The following is a 21,137-nucleotide window of genomic DNA, read 5'->3' as shown; positions in this document are numbered from 1 at the left end:
TTTAAACCACCTTTTTAAAATTGTAAACCACAATATAAATGGCATTAAATTTTGATCCCTAATGCCAAATGGCATCACGGACTTTGATCCACAAGGCTAATTGGCATCAAATTTAAACCAAAATTTTTAAATTTTAATCCATTAAGTTCTATTTATAATCCAAGTCCCTTAAAACCCCTAATTATTAAACTTAAACCGTTAGTCTTTAAATTGAAGCCACTTGCTTAAGAATTTAAGCCACAAACCAAATGGAATAAAATGTTGAACCCCTAGGCTAAATGACATCAAATTTTCAACCACATACATAAATGCCATAAACTTTTGAACCAAAATTTATGAATTTTTATCACTTCAGCTCTATTTATAATCCAAGTCTCTTTAAACCACAATATTTTAAATTTAAACCCCTAAGCTTTAAATTTAAACCCCTAAGCTTTAAATTTAAACCACTTGATTAAAATGTTAAACCACAATATAAATGGCATAAAATTTTGAACCACAATTCCAAATGGCATCACGGATTTTGATCCACAAGGCTAATTGGCATCAAATTTAAACCAAAATTTATAATTTTTAATCCATTAAGTTCTATTTATAATCCAATTCTCTTTAAACAACAATGTTTTTAATTTAAAACCCTAAGCTTTAAATTTGAACATCTTTTCTAAAAATTTAAACTACAATCCAAATCGAATCAAATAATGAACCCCAACGCTAAATGACATCAAATTTAAACCACAATCTATAAATTGTTATCAAATAAGCTCTTTTCATAATCCAAGTCTTTCTTAAACCTCAATGTTCTACATTTAAACCCATAAGCTTTAAGTTTAAACCACTTGACAAAAAGGGTTGAACCCCACAGCTAAATGGCATCAAATTCAAGGCTAAATGACATCAAATTTAATCCAAGATTTCTAATTTGTTATCAATTAAGCTCCTTTTGTAATCCAAGTATCTTTTTAACCCCAATGTTTTTCATTTAAACCCCTAAGCTTTAAGTTTAAACCACTTTGCCTAAAAATGTTGAAGCACAAGGCTAAATGGCTTTAAATTTTGAACCATAATTTATAAAAAAAAAAAAAATCCAATAAGCTCTAATTATAATTCAAGTTTATTTTAAACCACAATGTCTTAAATTTAAACCAGTAAGCTTTAAATTGAAACCCCTAAGCTTTAAATTTAAACCACATGCTTAAAATTTTAAACCGCAAGGCTTAAATGACTTAAACTACGAACCATTAATCTTAAATAGCAATTAAAATTTAATCCACATGGTTTAAGTTTTAATCCTTTAGGCTTAAATCATAATAATTATAATCTAATTAACCATTTCATTCAAAGTTTAAATCCTTAGCCTTTAAATTTAAGTAAATAGGCTTAAATTTTAATCCAAGTTTCATTATTTGTCAAAATTTAGTGCTCATGTTCTGATTGGCAATGAAAAAAAAAATTATATTAATAGAAGTTACATGCTCTGTGCGCCGCGGCCCTATTTAAATGGTGCCGCGGCGCACAGAGAAAACATGTTCCAATCTGCCTTTTTCCCTTGGCGCCGCGGCCCTAATGTTTCGCAGTGTCTGTGAGCCGCGGCGCAACACCAAGCTTAAAGGCACAATATTTTCAATTTAAGCCACTTGTTTAAAATGTTAAACCACATTATAAATGGCATCAAATTTTGATCCCTAATGCCAAATGGCATCACGGACTTTGATCCACAAGGCTAATTGGCATCAAATTTAAACCAAAATTTATAAATTTTAATCCATTAAGTTCTATTTATAATCCAAGTCTCTTAAAACCCCTAATTATTAAACTTAAACCGTTAATCTTTAAATTGAAGCCACTTGCTTAAGAATTTAAGCCACAAACCAAATGGAATAAAATGTTGATCCCCTAGGCTAAATGACATCAAATTTTAAACCAAAATTTATGTATTTTTATCCATAAATTTTTTGTTTCATTCTGAGCGCCGCGGCTCTAATATCTGAAAGTTCTGTGCGCCGCGGCGGGTAAAATGGCAGTTGCCTAAACGCTTTATAATCCAAGTATCTTTAAACAACAAAGTTTTAAATTTAAACTGTTAAGCTTTAAATATAAACTACTTGCCTAAGAATTTAAACCACTAAGCTTTAAATTTAAACCACTTTCATAAAACTTTAAACCACAATGCAAATGGCTTCAAATTTTGAACCACATGGCTAAATTGAATCAAATTTTGAACCACAAGGCTAAATGGTATCAAATTTTTATCCATTAAGCTCTATTTATAATCCAACTTTATTTAACCAACTATGTTTTAAATTTAAAACCTTTAAACCCCTATGTTTTAAATTTAAACACCTTGCCTAGAAATTTAAACCGCAAGCCTTAAATAAATAAGATTAACTGATAAATTTGTCATAATTTAAAGATGATAATCTATCATCTTTTATAACCTTTTTCTATCAAATTCATCTCTCACTAATATCAATTCTTATTTTTTCATAAATTAAATAGATAATAATATAATAAAAAACAAATGTACTTTAATAAATGTATAAACATTCTTATCCACAAGTCCACAACGCAACAAATATGTATAACATTGCATCTTTATAGTCTTTAGACTGCAACAGATAACAACAGTTTATGCTTTCATGCATAATGCACTGTTCTCAAGGACAATAATCAATCTCAATGATCATGATATGTATGCAATTCACAACTCAATGTTATCCTTATTTTAGAATTGGTTGGCTTTTACAATTCTTTCTATTATGCCCCAATATTCCGCAATTTCCACACTTGACTGTTCGAACATGCTTGGGAAATTCTCCTGTTGATGGAAATCTTTTTTTCTTGGGACGTCCTTGTTTTACTTTGAATTTTGGAGCTTTCATGCTATCTCCTATAATTTCATCTGGGACACTCCAATCATCTTTATCTGGAAGAGGATTAATTGATCCTGCATATGTCTCTTTCAAAACAGAATTTTTATACCAATTTGAGCAAAATTTGTACTTGTCCAAGTACTTGCTTTCAATTGTTGCAATAGCATGTGCACATGGAATTCCCTCTAGTTGAAATTCATTACATGTGCACATATGTTGTTCCAAGTCGACAACAAACACTCGATCACCATATGTGACACTAGATTTCATTGCATCTACCTGTGAAACAATACAATTATTAACTGTTGAATTTAAAATCCTAACAAAAAGAAAATAAATGTAACTTTAATAACATACCTTCATTCGAAATGCCACATCAAGTTTGATTTCCATTTCATCATTTGCCCATTTTGTCACCTCAACAAATTGGTTAATTGCTGCTTCTTTTCTTGTTGAAAACCATCTTTGAAGCATCTCTCTTATAGCTTCTATTAACGACGTTATAGGCAATTCTCTCGCATGCACAATTGATGCATTTATAGATTCGGCAATGTTACTTGTAAGAATGTTATACCTCTTCGTTGGAAAGAATGGCCGAGCCCATTTTTCTGGTTTTGCTTCCAAAAGATAAGTAGTCATTTCAGGGCTAATTTTCTGTAATTCAGCCATGGCAGAATAATATTCTTGACCTGAGTACGCTCTTGAAGCAGTTTCAAATATGGCATGCACATGTAATCCCCTAAACTTAGTCCTTAGATTTTGCTTCAAATGATAAATACAAACTCCATGATATACACCAGGATACACTTGTTCAACTGCATTTTTTATGCTTTTATGCCTGTCAGATACTATGCATAAGTTTTCTCGTTCTCCTATTGCTTCTTTTAGTCTTGTAAAGAACCATATCCATGAATTGTCATTTTCTGAATCCCCAATTCCAAAGGCGAGAGGAAAAATTTGATTGTTTCCATCTTTAACACAAGCTGCATACAGTGTACCTCCACATTTCGTCTTTAAAAATGTTCCATCTACCACTATAACTGGTCTACATTGCTTCCATCCATCTAATGAAGCCCCAAAAGCAATAAACATGTATTTAAACCTGTAAAATTTAATTAAAAAAACAACCAATTCCTAGAGATGTAAGATATGGATTGTAATCAGTAAAGCCTTTAATATAGGAATGCGAATCATTAATATTATTCATACCTGTTTTCTTCATCTTTACATACTCGTGTGATAGTTCCTGGGTTGGCCAACTGTAGCATATACAAATATGAAGGCAACAATGCATAACTTTCCTCATTTGACCCTCTAACATCATCAGCTGCAAGTGTTTTTGCTCTCCAAGCTTTATTGTATGTTACACCTACCCCATGTTCATCTCTCATGTCTCTTATTATTTGCCTTGGTCGATAGGTTGATCCTGGGTCACGAAACTTCTCTTTGAAGTAACTACTGATGACTTTTGCACTTGCTTGTCTATTTTCAAAATTTCTGTGATTTAACGAGCATGTGTGGTGTTTATGGTATTTGATAACTCGAAAGTATTCTGATACTTTTGAGCTTCTTGCACGTACATACCAGCCACAATTCTCATCTATGCATTTTGCCCAAAATGCTTCTGAACATGATTTTTGAATTCTGTACTGAAAGTGTTTCTTGATGGCTATTTTCGCAAGTGTATGTTTTAGATCAGTCTTATTCTTGAAAACATAATTGAGTCTTATGTCTTCAATCTCCATATTCGGCAACACATGGAGAGGTGATTGAGCTTCTTGCCCGTGTTCTGTAAATTTGTTGGATTCTTGTGTTGAGGCGCTCTTCATTTTGCTAGTGCTTGCAGTATTTGTATTGGGGTCTGTGAGAGTCAAACTTTGACTTGTTACATTGCTTGCTAAAGCAGATGGAATGCTAGCTTCTCTTGGCAAAGAAATGGTTTGATTTCTCTGTTCTACTTCAACGATGAGAGGACATTTTTTCAACTCTTCCACAGTCTTGTTCAAGTTTAGATAAACTTGTAAATTCTCATCACTTTCTATCTTCATTCCTTTGCTTGTATCCATATTTGCATCAAAAATCAAGTTTGTTGAAATCAATCTTTCATTCAATCTGAGCTCTTTGTATATCTTGTTTACCAATTCCTCATACTTGATATCCTTTTCCACCATCAATATTTTCACTTCATGATCAATGTATTTGTTGTTTGCATTCCATCTTCCGTTAAAAACTACAAATAACATTATCTTATCCATTCCCTGCAATAAAAAATAACACAACCATGAGAGCTTATTGCTTTATCTTGGATAGAAATTAAAAAAATAAAAAATCAATTCAATATACTTTTTCCCTTAACTTCACTCATCTCAAGGCAAACACAATTTTTGCAAAACTAAGTGTCAATAATATTTGTGACTCAATAAGAAGAATCAAAGTAGTGCAAAAGATGTTTTATCGTGAAGATGAAGATAATAATGTTATTTTACAACAAAATTTAAACCTCAAACATTCAATGGCTAAAAATTTAAACTAATACTTTCTTAATTTACAACATTGTTCTTAAAATTAGGATTCAATGTGCTGAACAACAAAAACATATTTTTTAGGATGCTGGAAATAAACTTAAAATATGAACAACTAAACTTAAATGGCATCAAAATTTAATCCACAAGGTTTAAGTTTTATTCATTTAGGCTTAAATTATAAACATACTCTATTTTAATCTAGATAATGTAATGTATGAATCTAATATAAAAATTTTATAATTTTAAACCAAATGTCTTAAAACTTAAACCACTATTTATAAATCTAAACCACAAGACTTAAATGACATCATATTTAAACTACAATTTATAAATTTTTATTCATTTAAGCTTAAATTATAAACCAACTATCTTTAAACCCCTAAGTTTGAAATTTAATCCATTAAGCTTTAAATTTAAACCACAATGCTTAAAATTTAAACCACTTGCTTTAAAATTTAAACCGCAGGCCTTAAATGGCTTAGATCAAATGTTTCATGGCATTTTGTTTGGTAAATTGTAGACACCCCAGCTAAGTTTGAAAAGTTCAGCTACTTGGCTAAAATCAAAGCTTGAAGGTTCCAAGAAAGAATTGAAGGCTAATGTAGAGTCCAAGAACTTTACTTAGCTAATTGTTTAGTAGTATTATAGTATGTTTAGTGTTATCATTGTTACTTTGGATTTTTTTGGTTCAGACCGGGAGTTATTTGGACACTCATAGTAGTACTTATAGATTTTCTAAGTTTAACCTATAGTTTAAGAATATTAAGTATAACCTAAGGTTTGATTAATGTGTCTGATATTAAGGAATATATTATTATATTATAAGGTTTAGACATCAACCAATAGGATTTTAAGCACATGTTTTGAATGGTAATTAAGGATTTAGTATTTTTGAGGATTAAATTAAATAAGGGTAAAAGTTTGAATGTATAGGGTCAGTCAGCAGCTTTGAGCACGTTGAGGGCTTAGTCAAGGCTGTTTACTCCATTCAAACTCAGCTAAAAATGTGTAAATTCGTGTTTAAATATTCAGCGTATGCCGATATATCGCAGCTATAGGGGGCGATATGTCGCAGCACGTAGATACGGAAAACACGAATCGATGCACGGTCGCCTCGGGAACAAAGGTCCAGGCGATATATCGCCTATAGGGGGCGATATATCGCCTCCACCAGCATGAATTCAAATACATTTGAATTCTTTTCCCTTCAGCCATTCAAACTCCTTCAACAGTCCAGCATCTTCTGAACGAGTCTTCAGCCTCTGCTGAACGATTATTCAAATGATTTTCACCTAAAAAGCCATTATTTTTATTCAAGTAAAATCAAGATATTTTCATTCCCAAACTCTATAAATAGGACCTAGTACCCAGCCATTATTCACCATTTGCTCTAAGTTCAGAGGCTGCTAGTGTTAAGTGAGTGAGAGAGTGTAAACACTTGGTTTGGGGAAAGACTATAAGCTTAAACATCATAAGCTTATCAAACACTTGGGAAGTAAGTGAGTGCTATAGTATTTCGGTGGATGTTAGATTGATCTTGCAATCTTTGAGGTAAACCCAAAACTCTAGTCCTTTCTGTATTCTATGTTATTTCTTTTCTCAAAACCTTCTACTCAGTCCCCTAACCTTATTCTTATTTTTGGTTAGGGAATCCAAGTTCTTAAGCACTTAAGTGGTGGTAAGCATATTTTCGTTTAATGGTTTAGTCTTCCTATTCTCTTTCATTTCATCTCCTTTCTTTAGACTCACCCTTGTTCATTGTGGTTTTAGGAGTGTTCCAAAAGTCCTAACTCAGTCCATTTTATCCCGGTAACTTTGGTAAGGAAAATAGGCTAGAATTAATATGTTATGTGCTTATGTTATCTATATGTTTATGTTATTAAAAGTGTTATGATATGTATATGTGTATGTAGGCTTGGGCATATGACCCATATGACTAACAAGACCCCAAATGGGTTATGGGCATATGACCTACTTAGCTAGTAGGACCCCATTAACCCCATGGGCATATGCTTGTTTAGTCTATGGGACCCCAAGTAATAATGGCCATTATAATAAGTGTATGTTATATGTATTATGTTAAGTCTTTATGTTTTCTTATGAAATTGTGTATATGACTATGTGTTAGGTTTTTCCTTGCTGGGCATTAGGCTCACTCCTTTCTGTTTATGTGCAGGAAAATAAGCTTAGAGGCGGTAAGATTCGTGATGCTTGGGAGGATGTGTATCGATGATGAATGGAGTCAAGGGGCCGAGCGTTATCGATTCGAGGATGTAGTCTCCTTTTATGTTTTTTTATGGTTTTACATGTATTTTCCGCATTATTATGTAATGTCTTTTATTTTAAATCTTATTTTGTTTTAAAGACAATGGGATCCCAAAATCCTTCTTAGTATTCTGTTTCTTTGTAAATAACTCTTATTTTCAAGTTACTCAATAAATTATGGTATTTTCGTAAAATGTAAGTTTTTATGTATAGTTTCGATAATGGTCCAATTAGTCTAGATTAGTGGGTCATTACAGCTAAAGAAAATTATTTGAGCAAGCTGGAAAGGAGCTATGCAAAATTTAATGACTTGCTTGTTGCATAGACAAACATACTAAAATCAAAAATTGAGAAATACTGAAGATAAAATAATTCTTGCCAATTCAAAAACCTTTACTTTGGGTGATAAGGTTAGATTGCTTGTTCACCTACAATGTGCAATAACATATGCCAAAGCTAGTAAAGACAAACAAATCCTTCTGTATTCTACAATAGCTGAGCAGTGAGGGCAAAGAAGCCAGACAAAGGAGTTTTCATTGGAGGGGCGGGAGATTCTACCACTGGAGCATTTCTGTGAGAAGTGTCGGAAGGCATTGAAGAATCAAGAAAGTAAAAGAATCAAGGGAAAGCTGAAGAAGAGGATTAATGTTTTTGGCTCATAGCATTTTAAAGAATAGAAAGTGTTTGATAAAAGCTCTGATCAAGTAATGGATTGAGCTTTTGAGCTTTGTATAATATCTTTATCCAAACCCAGCAAAATGTAAGCAGAACAAACTCAGAATAATACACCAAAACAATTTTTTAACAGCTTTTTCCAAACACAGTTGTTCATTTATGTAAACAGTTATATAAAAACAAACTCTAAATTAATTTAACAGAACCTTAGTATAATATCTAACATAATCATGCCAATCAACGAAAGCTTTCTTTGAGTTCAAGCTACAGACTTTCAACTTTAATGTCAGAATAAAATCTAATTTATATGTATGATTGTACAGTTCAAAAAAATTTTAAAAAAAATTAAATTTGTTTGTTTGTCAAGGAGTAGCTGTCGAACATGAAAAACTTACTCAAGGCCAAAGACAAATAATTGAGTTTCATTTGTATTGAATTTTATAAATATATGGTGATGATGGTATGATGACAATTGTATTCATTATGTATAAGAGAGATATATATCACAGACATTTTCACAAACACATGGCATACATCACAGTATATACGGTAAGAATTTATTTCGAATAAAGATGCAACAAAGCATACATTAACAAAGGCTATGAATCTATAATAATAATTTATATATTACTGAAATATAAACATATATTAAGCATAGTTCACGTGAAAAATTAACGAATCAAACTTCAAACAGCTCTTATGTCAATATCTCAGTAAAAACTATAACTATACCAGCAGTGGAGGCGCGGTGGAGGTGTGGTGGCTTCGTGGTGGAGCTGTGGTGGCAGAACCGTGGTTGTAGAACGTCGTAGAAGGTTATGGTGTCAGTGACTCTATTGATGACAATGGCAAAGCTGTGGTGGACGTGTGGTGGCGTTGTGGTGGAGTTGTGCTGGTTTCGTGGTGGAGTTGTGGTGGTACAGTGCTGATCATGGAGGCTAGGATTGATTGGCAAGGTGTTAGAGAAAATGGTAATGGTCAAGGGCATTTTTGGAAGTGTGGGGGAAAAAATGGGTAGAATTAAACAAAATATAATTAGAGTGTAATTTTAGTTAACTAATCATATAAGTGGCTAGTTTTCAACAAGACCCAAGTAGACTCGTTTAGGGCACGATACAATCCAAACGAGGAATTTACATTAGATATGAGAAAATTTTCTAAACTTTGATAAATATGACTTTTTTTGTGTGTGCATTTTTATATGGTATTTTATATTTTCTTACTTTTTTATGAGATTTATTTTCCCATATTTGTGTAATAATTTATTAGTTTTACCATATTTAATTATATAAGATTATTTTGGCTAATTTTGAATTTTGTGAGGGTATTTCATTAATTGTAGGTATTAATTTATATTTTTTTGTTCAGACATTAAAAAACGTTTTGTTTTATTCTTTTTTCTATTTTTTATCTTCTTCAATCAACATTTTCTCCGATTATTTCTCCGCTATAATCGGTTACTACTATCAGAACAATTTTAATTTTTTTTTTGTGGTAGTGGTCATTTGTCACTGCCAATTTTTTTAGTAATGTGTGGTAACTGCTTATATTTATACAAATCAGTTTTATTTTTTTAAGTAGTGTTGTAGTAATTGGTTACAACTATAAAAACAATTTTGATTTTTTAGTAATGTACTATTATCAAAATACCAGCTGAATTGTAACTGGTTACTTAGTGAGATTTGGAGAAAAAAAATTAATTGCGATGGTAACTGGTTACCTAGTCAGATCTGAAAACAAATAGGATCAAAACAAAAAAATCTAAAATGATCATAATCGTATCTGGTTACAGCTAGGTTTGAAAAAAAATCAGATCTGAAAAAAAAAAAACAGTTACAGTGGTAACTGGTTACTTATCTAGACCTGGAAAGAAAATCAGATCTTAACAACAAAAAATCTAAATTGATCGTTATTGTAACTAGTTACAGCTAAGTCTGAAAAAAAAATCAAATGTGAATAAAAAGAATTAGTCGCCATAGTACCTAACTACTTAAATAGGTCTGAAAAAAATCTGATTTGAACAAAAAAATCTAAACAACTCGTGATGGTAACCGCTTAAAGTTAGGGTTGGAATAAAAAATATCATATCTAAAGTGCAAAATCATATTTAAAATGCAAAATCAAATGTGAAAAAGAAGAAGAGCAACAAGAATAACCAAAAGAATAACATCAAAACCAACAACAAAAGAAGAAGAAGAAGAAGAAGAAGTAAAGGGCGACGGAACTGCATCATCGTTGGGGGGTGGGGGCTGAGAATAAAGAACCAAGTAGGGAAGGAGAGATTGAGAAAGAAGAAAATGAAGAGAGATAAACATGAGAGAAAAAAGAGAGGATGAGAAAGTGTGATACATTTTTGTATAAAAATATGGTAATTTATTTTTTATATTTGATAAGATTCCCATGATTTATTTTATTTTTTTAAAAATTCATCATATTTTGTAGCATATTTTTTGCCCATAAATATATAAACGCATCTACTTTTTCCCATATTTATATTTATGTAAACTTCTATTGTTTTAAATCGTCTATTTACATTCATTCTAATTAATAATTGATATTTTTTTGTCCCTGATTTTTTTTTTAAATATTACCTTAAATTTTTAGAAAATACGATTTTAAAGTTTTATATTTACAAAAATACGGTGTCAACGAAACAACTAAGAAACAATTAAAAAACAACAATAAGACAACAACGAAACATTAACCCTATTTTTTAAAAATAAAAATATATATGCAAACAATTAAATAACAAATAGACAACAACACAACAGAACAACTATAAATAAACTTAATCAACTAAACACCAACATGAAAACAACTATACATAAAATCTAAATAGCACAAAAATAACAATAAGACAACAACTAAACATTAATTCACTGCATACTACACACGTTTAAAAACAACAAATGAAGAACAACTAGAAGTCAACCCATTGCATATTAACATTTTTTTATATAAAAAAAATCAAAATATATCTGAAACAAATAAACAACAATTAGGCATTAACACAACAACTGAACAACTATATATAAACTTAAAATAACTAAAAATCAATGTGAAAACAACTATATATAAATATAACCAACTGAAAAACAAAGTAAAAATAACTATACATAAATCTAAACAACTAAAAAACAACGTGATAACAACTCTACATAAATCTAAACAACACAAAACAACTCAACATATTTTAAATATAAATTAAAATTATAAGTAAACTTATGAAACTTAAATTTTCTAACTTAAGAAATTAAATAATCAATATAAAATGTGAACTAGAAGAAAAATGAGATTTTGCCTTGTGAAAAGTGGGTCCCAGTAAAGATATGTGTAAAACCAAATTATAGGCTAGTAAAAATACTATATATTGCTAGTACAAGGTGAATGAGTTATTGATGGAGTGGGTCTTTGGATTAAGCTCACGTAAGAGCAAACCAGTGGCACAAATTAAATTTCTAGTTTAGAATAAATATAACATTAGCTAGGTTTTGCATTGATAAATTATGTATATAAATGATACCCACAATGATATAGTTTTCACCCAGCTAAACAAACACATAAAGCTAAGAAACGATAACAAGCTAATTTAAATAAACGAGAGGAATATGGAGAAACTATAAATGTGTTGTCACAATTATTATAGACAAACAAAAGAATAATTAGCTTCTTATCCTAACTTGGGTATCCTGCATCAACTATTAGGGTACTCAGTTTCACTTTTAAAAAACAGAGTAATTAATGGGTTTAGCTTGTCTCTCTCTCTATATATATACATATAAATAAATAAGATTAAAGCTTATCATCTGAGTAGTAGGATCATTAACCACCATCTTGACCACAATGGTTAAAGAAGAAAATATATTATGTCTGTATTTCTTTGTTGAAAAAAACGTCAAAAATGTCTGACATGATACTAGGAGTAGGTTTTTGACCATTACCATCTGAGTAGTAGGACCATCTTGACCATTAACATCTGAGTAGTAGGGCCATTAACCACCATCAGGGTACTCTGTTTCACTTTTAAAAAACATAGTAATTAATGAGTTTAGCTTGTATCTCTCTTTCTCTATATATAAATAGGATTAAAGCTTACCATCAAAGTAGTAGGACCATTAAAGCTTACACGTGTGTGTATAAATATAATTAATGTGTATATATATATAAATATTGCAATATTTATTTGACTAAGTTTATATGTTAAGTAGTTGTACATTCATGCTGGATAGAGACTATGTACATTCATGCTGTACATAGCAGACTGAAGACATCGTAAAAAAGTAAAAATATAATCAAAATGGTATAAAAGAAAAAAATTCAGTTCGTATAAATAATTTTTTTCAGCTAATATAATGTATCTTGTAAATTTCTCTTAATTATTCCCACGAAACTTTTGTAGAGAGAGTTGTCTATCGAAGAGATATAATTTATTTTAAATATTTAAATTACTTTGCCATTCTATAACAAAAATGTACTCGTATTAGCTTACAAAAATAAAATAAAAAATATTCGTATTAAATAATAGAGATTTTGACATTTTCTGATAGTATTTAAATCATACGCAACATAATATCCTTAGGTATATGATATACCTATTTATTTTTTTCTTCATTTTTTTAAACATAGCATTAACTTGCTTATCACTCTAAAGACAATTGCGAAGGGAATGAGACTATCTTTGAACTCCATCGCTTGGCCCACAAGTTCAATGGAGACTATGAGGCCACTGATGGAATAAATAGCATTAAGTTGTCTTACCAGTAAACATATAAATACATTGATGTGTTATTAGGTGTAAACAATAGTTGAAAATTATATTCTAGAAGCCTTAACTAAATCGAGTTACCAATCTAATCTCTTTGGCCTCCATATTCAATGTTGTATTAGGTTTCAAATCATACATTATTAGTGTAGATAGTGCCAAAACTCTAAAGAATTTGTTGCAGAAAGAAGTAGGTGAGCACATTAGAACGTGATAGGAAAATCTAAAACCACCCAAGAACTAAACTAACTTCGAAAAGATATTTTTAAAGAATTAAGGGAACTTCTCTTATTGGTTTATTTCTATTGTATTTGTATTTTGTAATTATCATCAAAAAAGGTAAACTCATTTCTCATTGCCCATATCATTCACAATTTGACCTCAAAAATCCATAATTGGGACCAACAAGAGACAGCCTTAATAAAGCATTGTTTATTTATTATTATTTAGGTACAATTTTTCAAATTTCAATTCATTGTCATCACCACCATTGTCTCTCCCCCACAGAAATCTTAATTTAGCTGAGTTTAGGCATAAAAATGATATAAAATCTGAACAAAAACAAAAGAGAGACCTTTGTTTGGTTGGTCCAATCTTTTTCAGCAAGACTATACTGATAACATAGAAGAATACAATACCCAGAAAAAGGCAAAAGGCCGCCATAATTTTTGGCTCTCTCTCTCTTTTTATTTTTATTTTTTTTGGGTGTGGGGTACTCTTAAGTCTGAACTCTACTCTGACCTTAGACCAGATAAAAATTCGCTCTTGGAGGGCATTGCTGTAGTAAGTGGTCGCTTACGCTTAGTCAAGGCTTAAAAAGTCTGTGTAACTTTTCCACCGTCCGATTGGCCTCGAGATTCCTCAAATCGTATCATAAAAAAACATCAAACGGTTGGTCTAATGGGAATGTTTTACTGTGCTAACAGAGACACTAACTCGTGTTAAGAGTTAATGACTTGGTTTCATTTAATAATATATATCTTAAGAAAATATTAAATAGATACCTCCATACCATAACGGCTTGCTTTATTGTTTGTCGGCTATAAGTGAAAACAGCTCACTTTTCAATTTGCTACATTTCACTTCAATAATAACAAATTTATACTGTTCATTTTTTTTTCCAAAGGAAATTATAAAAAAGCATAATCTTTACTTTAGCCTGAAATTTTCATGCATTGGCAATTGGGCATATCGTATAATCTATCACAATTTTCTTGTGAATGAAAAGTAAAGTTTTTTTTTAAAAAAAAAAAAAGGCAAAACCCATAAGATATTACATTGTTTGGCCAATTGGGGTGATGAGCCTCTAAGCCAAGCCAATGAAATATCTAAATCTGAAGCCACCAGACATGGATTCTGTAAGACAAGCAACTAGTAAATACTATCTTTGTTTGAAGAAAAAATAATAAAAAAGAACCGAAAGCCTAAAACCAAAGTCTTGAAAATATTCCAAATCTTAAAACCCTCCTCTCAAAGACTCAAACTTTTCACTGTTATACCTTCTACTCTACTACTGCTTTTTATTTTTTTCTCTCTCTCTTCTTCTCTTCCCATTCCCAAAAGGCACTCTGTTTCTTTAAGGAATTTATCTTTTTCTCTCTCTAGTCTACTGAAGAAGACGATTGATAGTTTAGCAGTGTGTAAGAAAAATGAGGGGTCCTTTGGGTGCAGTCATTGGAAGATACCCATCAAGTGATGGTACTCAAATGGGTGGAATCATTAGTCATAACAGGAAATGTAGGGATATTGTTTTTCTTGTGATCTTTATAGCTTTCTGGGTTGCTATGATTGTTAACTCCAGCTTTGGGTTCAACAAAGGAAACCCTTTAAGGTAAGAATCTTGAAACTAGCCCATTTCATCTAACTTCTTCTTGCTGCAAATGCCGACTTTTATTTTTCTTATGCTCTAGTTTTTATGTGATTTTTATGGTAATAATCACTAAATAAGTTTCTTTGTTAGCTCATATATCTGTAGTACTTGTTCTGGGTCTATCATTGTTTTTCCTACTTCTTTATATCTATCACTTTAGCTTAACTGTTGGAAAATAGAACAAAGAGTGCTCTTGCCTGATTTCCCCTCCTTTTTTTTAATCAATAAGATCCTAATATTTTTACCATGTTGGTGGTCTCCTCCAATTTCGAGTCTTTCATTTTCCTATTTCTGTTGAACATTATAATAATTTGGTTTCTGTAGAGATCCACTGGAGAAATGGAAACGAAAATTTGGGTTTTGTGTTATGCAATTCTGGTACTGAGAAAGTGAGAATGAGAAGCTTTATTCATTTACTTCATGAAAACCTACAAAGTTTTAAGATTCTTTAACCTGCACTTGGTTAATAGCTTCATTTTACTTTTTTCTTCATTTTGTAGCCCGATGCCCTTGTTTATATTCTTGCCAAAGGCTATTGTTTCACCACCGTTAAGTCTTAAGGGATTCTATTATGCATCCTTACTTTTTCTTAAGACGGTTTTTTTTTTCTTGTGAGGAGTAACGCAAGGGAAAAAGAGACGATAAACTCACCTTAAGTTCTTAACTTAGTTTATGTTGCGAAGAGCATGCTGTTTGTGTGATTTTGTTCAACTATCAGTACAATTTTCTGGAAAGACATCTACTTTGTTCTGTGACTGTTAATGTTTGGAAATCTTAAATGTTCACTTTCTGATTGCTCTTACCGCTTGATTGTTAAAGATTTTTTTTCTTCATCAACATTGTGACCTATGGTACTGTGAATAACCAGGCTCACCTATGGGCTGGACTACAGAGGAAATGTTTGCGGGGACAAGCATGCGAACCCTGGTCTTCATCAGCTTGAACTTAAGTATTGGTTAAATCCTAACCAGGTCTATCAAAGTGGTGTGAAAGACAGTGACTTTAAGTTAACCAATGCACGAACTATATGCTTATTGGATTGTCCTATCCCTTCTGATGATGCACTAAATTGGGTGTGCGATTATCCAGAAGGAGATATCCGCCTCTCAATGAATGATTGGATCGATAGAAACTATGATTATTTTGAGTTTCTTACACCTGAAATGAGAAACAGCTCTCTTCAACTTCAGGGTCCTTGTTACCCTATCATATTTCCAAGTGTCAATGGTAAGTGGACTCACTAGTGCTTCGTTTGGCATTGTGACTATGACTACTGTTTTGTTGCCAAGGGATCATCAGTCTGTGATTTTGCTTTATGCGTAAGAAGTTCCCTGTTTGTGGATTTGATGATTTTTGCATTGTATAACATGTGTGTTACACAGACATTACTTTTGAAGTTTATGCAAGAAAATGTTATCTTCTGTTTTCTGTTCAGTTTGTAAATTCATATTTTATGTCTGCATTATAAAATATTACTAAGCAAATCTTCCCCTTTTCCAGTTTACTGGAGCTGCCAATTCATTGCACGTTCATCAAACATGTCTATGAGGCATTGGCAGCAAATGGGTGGAGTGCGCATCAATGAGGACATTGTTATAGATAAATCCATTCACAGATCCATCAATTCTCAGTCATCTGTTCTAAAGGTGAAGTACCTTTTGGTTATTTAGTATCTTTCTTTTGTTAAAAGAATTATAATGCTTTCATTTCTTAAGGAAAATGTCTTAGTCTTTCTATAAATGAAATTTTTAGTATGGTCTCTGCTTAGCTTGTTACTAACTTATTATTAAGAGGAAAATATAAGAATAAAACTTGACATGCAAGGACTTTTTCCAAATACAATTGATATTGTTATGCTTTTGTATAGATGTTGTCGACCAACCTAACTGATTCAAGATCTGAGACCAATTAGGTTAATGGTAGTGTATTAAATTCATATACTTATCTCTGAGTATGAACTACCATCGTTGATAAAAACATACTTTGGGTTTTCTCTAGAAGACGGACCCTGTCGGTGGCACCTACCTACTTTTAAGTCAATTAAACGAATTAGACATAAATGATATTCATCACAATATTATTGAGAAGAAAATTTATCTTTTCTCTCCGTTTTCCCGAAAAAGGAAATTTGATGAATAAGTGCATGATGGACACACAATTATTCGTTTGATAAACCACTTGCAACTTTGTTTTATTTGTTAGTATTACTTTTTGTTCAATGCCCACCTTATGTTTTAAGCTTGTTTGCCTGTTATGTATCTAGTATTCAAATATATATTCATGTGTTATTTGCAGAGGTACATGGCTGATATTGGAAAATCATGGCCAGTGCTAATTGTTTGTGGAGCAATCTTGCCTCTGTTTTTGTCGGTGATTTGGCTACTGATGATTCGGCATTTTGTTGCTGCAATGCCTTGGATAACAGTTGCCCTCTTTAATATTCTCATAATATCAGTCACTATGTTTTATTATTTAAAAGGTGAGGAGCTTTTTCAGGCCTTGTTAATGTGGTGACTGGCACTTTTCCAGGTCTTGTTGTACTTTCTGATGCTTGCATGAGAGTCAAGCATTGTGCTTTGAATAATAATTATTCTCTACATGTATGCTTATTGTGGGAATGTTTTTATTTAAACATATATGCTGAATATTTGGTCTCCCTTGCTTTTTTTTAGCTGGATGGATAGGAAATGATGCCATCACTCCCATTATCGGTCCCCGTGATCCTTATGTCCATGTGTCCGCAAGGGTAGGTACCATCATTAGCTTAACCCTGAAAACTGTCTTTACATCATTTGATTGCTTCTTACATTTTCCTGCTTTCAGGAGCTTAATCATCTTCGTGGTGTTGCTGTTCTTATGACTTTTATTATGGTTGTTGCTGTTCTTACATCAATTGCTGTAGTCCGCCGCATCCTTATGGCAACATCCGTTCTTAAGGCAAGTATTATATACTTTAAATACATGTGAATTGTATGGGATCAGTATGTGTTGCTCGTATGGGATTTAGCTTGTCGAAATATGGCCCTTTGTAATGTTATAATCTTGATCAAGGTTTGGTAGCTAGTTAACTTTGATTAGTTAGTAGTTTTCTTCCTTTCTTTCCATAAATTAATGCTTTGTCACAAAATGCATACTTAAGAGCCTTTTATCAGAAGGCTACTAATATCTAGATTTATAAAATGATATCTTATTCTTTATAGCTGTGAATTAAAGAGAAATTGTTATTGCAATTAGAAGCCTGTGTGGCGTAGGATTGGGACTATCTAATCTGCCAGGGTCAACTACCAAGTGATGTTTACCCATAATGAGGCATTTTCTTTTCACTGATGGCAAAATCTCACTAAGAATTTGATTGAATTGTTAACATTCACAGGAAATCGTGAACTTCCTCCTAATACCACTATCAAGAGAAAAAAAAATCCTTTTCATTATGCATATCGGGTTCTTGGCATGCCTGCATGTTCTTTACATTTTTTCCAATTAATTTTACTCGATACTAGAATGTTCTTTACATTCCATCGATGTCAACAAACTGGATCACTGGCCCGGCTTTTTTTCATTTCATTTAGTAATCACTATGTTAGATTCTTATATAACATAATTATTCATCTTACAGGTTGCTGCAAAGGTCATTGGAGAAGTTCAAGCGCTCATTATTTTTCCAGTCATACCATATGCCATCCTTGCAATTTTTTACATGTTTTGGTTTTCGGCTGCTTTCCATCTGTTCAGTTCGGGTGAGGTCCTCCAGAATAACTGTAACTCCAACTGCTGTGCTTATGATCTTGTGTCAAGAAAAGTCAACTGTGATCGTTGCTGTGGTTACAGCATTCATTACACTCCTCATATTGGAGTTGCCATTCTCTTCCACTTATTTGGGGGATATTGGGCTACACAGTATTTTATAGCATGCTCTTCGACAGTGATTGCGGGTTCGGTAGCTTCCTACTATTGGGCTCGTGGTGAAACATCAGTAAGTTTCTCAGAAATAAGCGTTTGCATTTAACTTAATGACTTGTGTTGTGGGTCTGTTTATAATTATTTAATTTTTATTTGGATGGTAAGAACTGAAAAAAAATGCAACTTTTTAGATCAGAGATGGTCACTGTAATGTGGTGTCATGTGTTAGAATAATTAAAACTTGGTTCATTGCATGACATATTTACCGATTTAAAAAGAGTATAACAGAGCATGGGGACATGTAATTCTTCCAATTGTTTTTCAACCAGTAGTTTGTTATAGAATTCATCAAGTGCTATGGGTGACATTAAAATCAACTGGAATGAGTTACCTGGATTAGGAAATTAGTCCAAGTAAAATTGTAATGGAATAAGTTCAGATTAAATGTGTTAACCTCTTCTTTGTAATATGTGTTAGTCCTAGATTTTTGTTCACTTGATCCATCTAAGGTCTCAAAAGTTGTATGTGATTGGCTTTGTGTAAGAAAAACCTTCTGTGGATATAATGTCTTTATGATAAATAATATAATTGCTTCTTTGGATATTATATCTTCTCATTATTTGGATATTGTAGCCTCTGCAAGATGAAGCTTGTTTTTTGGCAACCATTAAATGGGTTACTTGAGATATTAAATAATATTTCCTCATCATTGCTTGACGTAATTATTCTATATGCAGCCAGAAATTCCATTTCTTCCCGTCTTTTCCTCCATGAAGCGGCTTATAAGGTACAGCCTTGGGTCAGTTGCTCTTGGCTCCCTGATTCTGTCATTCGTGGAATCAATCCGATTTATGCTTGAATCAATTCGTCGGAAACTGAAAGGTCCTGGCACCTCACCTGACAATTGGTTTGGAAGAGTGGCATTCCACGTTTCTAGGTTTTGCCTGAGATGTATCGATTGGACCATCAGATCTGTGAACCGCAATGCCTACATAATGGTAATTATTGAAATTTTACTTGTAATCATAGTGACATGTGGAGTCGAGTGCATGCATTGATGTTTAGATTTATCAATATTGCCCTTTGATCGGAATGCTAGAAGTAACTTTTCTCACATTACAACCAAGTAGCATCATATACTAGAGTCCCATATGTTCTACAAGAATTGTACTTTCATGCCCACCAGTCCAAGTTCATAGCCTTATCATATGTGCTTGTGCAGGCTGAACCATAAATACTCAATTGTTATATACATGTTTGGTCTGATTCCTTTATGCTTTTTAATGTCTTTGCAGATTGCAATAACAGGTAAAAGCTTCTGCAAGTCATCTTCCATTGCCACAGATTTGATTATCAACAACATACTTAGAATAGGGAGAGTCAATGTGATTGGAGATGTCATCTTATTCCTTGGAAAACTATGCGTCAGCCTCTCAAGCGCCCTTTTCTCATTCCTCATGCTGGATACTCACAAATACAGATCGTCGCACAACAAGATCTCTTCTCCGCTATTTCCTGTATTGGTATGTTATGATCAAAAGCTAAATTGACTATATAACACCACTTGTTCACTAAAATCTGATATATGTTGAAAACTTCCTTTTGTCTAATTCACCATTATTGTTTTGTGTTGTACTTCATGCAGGTTTGCTGGGGCCTTGGCTATGTTGTCGCGACACTTTTCTTTGCAGTGGTGGAGATGTCTATCGACACCATCATTCTTTCCTTCTGCCAAGACTCTGAAGAGCATCAAGGGACCGCACAATATGCTCCCCCTCTTCTCATTGAAACTCTCAATGACCAAAATGAGATGCAGAGACTTATTCAAGGACCTCAGTGAAAATAGCTCATATATGTATAATTAATTTGATCGTATATTTGCTTGATTAAACTCAAGAATCCTTATATTTTATTAGGTCTTTCTCTCCTACCTTTTCACCCTTTGAAATTTTTGTGTCATTTAACATGTGTTGTAAATGTTTAAAGCTTTTCGTAAAAGCCAGAGGGAAAAGGAAGCCTTTGAGAGACAATTTTATACTATTCAACTGAGAATACAAGACAATAGAGGAAGAAGTCATGTAACCGAGAATGCATATAAATAGTTACTAAAAATATGCATAGAATTTTTTTTTTTTTTTTTAAATATGCATAGAATTAATCTGTTGGAGATATTTGGAGAATTGAAAAAACTTTATATAATATGTGTGGGAACATGCATAAATTGTTACTAGGTAACATAATATATGACACAGTTATTCCTACAATAT

General features: G+C 32.2%; 2 protein-coding genes across 2 annotated transcripts; one reads left to right on the top strand and one right to left on the bottom strand.

The window, feature by feature from the left end:
* Window positions 1-2,549: 2,549 nt before the first annotated feature.
* On the bottom strand, window positions 2,550-10,689 carry LOC133795310 (uncharacterized). Its single transcript, XM_062232766.1, has 5 exons — window positions 10,495-10,689; window positions 4,083-5,131; window positions 3,231-3,975; window positions 2,862-3,152; window positions 2,550-2,609 (listed from the first exon to the last, which is right to left on the bottom strand). The coding sequence occupies exons 1-5, from the start codon at window positions 10,687-10,689 to the stop codon at window positions 2,550-2,552; spliced, it is 2,340 nt and encodes a 779-aa protein (XP_062088750.1).
* Window positions 10,690-14,414: 3,725 nt separating this feature from the next.
* On the top strand, window positions 14,415-20,993 carry LOC133796953 (choline transporter protein 1). The gene is made up of 10 exons (XM_062234670.1): window positions 14,415-14,931; window positions 15,839-16,197; window positions 16,471-16,616; window positions 17,266-17,449; window positions 17,643-17,716; window positions 17,794-17,907; window positions 18,587-18,943; window positions 19,608-19,868; window positions 20,166-20,393; window positions 20,516-20,993. The coding sequence occupies exons 1-10, from the start codon at window positions 14,750-14,752 to the stop codon at window positions 20,708-20,710; spliced, it is 2,100 nt and encodes a 699-aa protein (XP_062090654.1). The 5' UTR covers window positions 14,415-14,749; the 3' UTR covers window positions 20,711-20,993.
* Window positions 20,994-21,137: the final 144 nt, after the last annotated feature.

The sequence above is a fragment of the Humulus lupulus genome, chromosome 8 (assembly GCF_963169125.1).
Source record: "Humulus lupulus chromosome 8, drHumLupu1.1, whole genome shotgun sequence".
Taxonomy (NCBI): Eukaryota; Viridiplantae; Streptophyta; class Magnoliopsida; order Rosales; family Cannabaceae; genus Humulus; species Humulus lupulus.
The sequence above is the reverse complement of the archived record's forward strand: the minus strand, read 5'-3'. Positions and strand labels throughout refer to the sequence as shown.

Coding starts and splice junctions, on each gene's coding strand:
- LOC133795310 (XM_062232766.1), bottom strand. CDS start 10,689: ATGTATCACACTTTCTCATCCTCTCTTTTTTCTCTCATGTTTATCTCT. Junction 5,132..10,494: donor GTTTTGATGTTATTCTTTTG/GTTATTCTTGTT, acceptor TTTTTATTGCAG/GGAATGGATAAGATAATGTT. Junction 2,610..2,861: donor TGAAAGCTCCAAAATTCAAA/GTAAAACAAGGA, acceptor TATCTGTTGCAG/TCTAAAGACTATAAAGATGC.
- LOC133796953 (XM_062234670.1), top strand. CDS start 14,750: ATGAGGGGTCCTTTGGGTGCAGTCATTGGAAGATACCCATCAAGTGAT. Junction 18,944..19,607: donor GGGCTCGTGGTGAAACATCA/GTAAGTTTCTCA, acceptor TTCTATATGCAG/CCAGAAATTCCATTTCTTCC. Junction 19,869..20,165: donor ACCGCAATGCCTACATAATG/GTAATTATTGAA, acceptor ATGTCTTTGCAG/ATTGCAATAACAGGTAAAAG.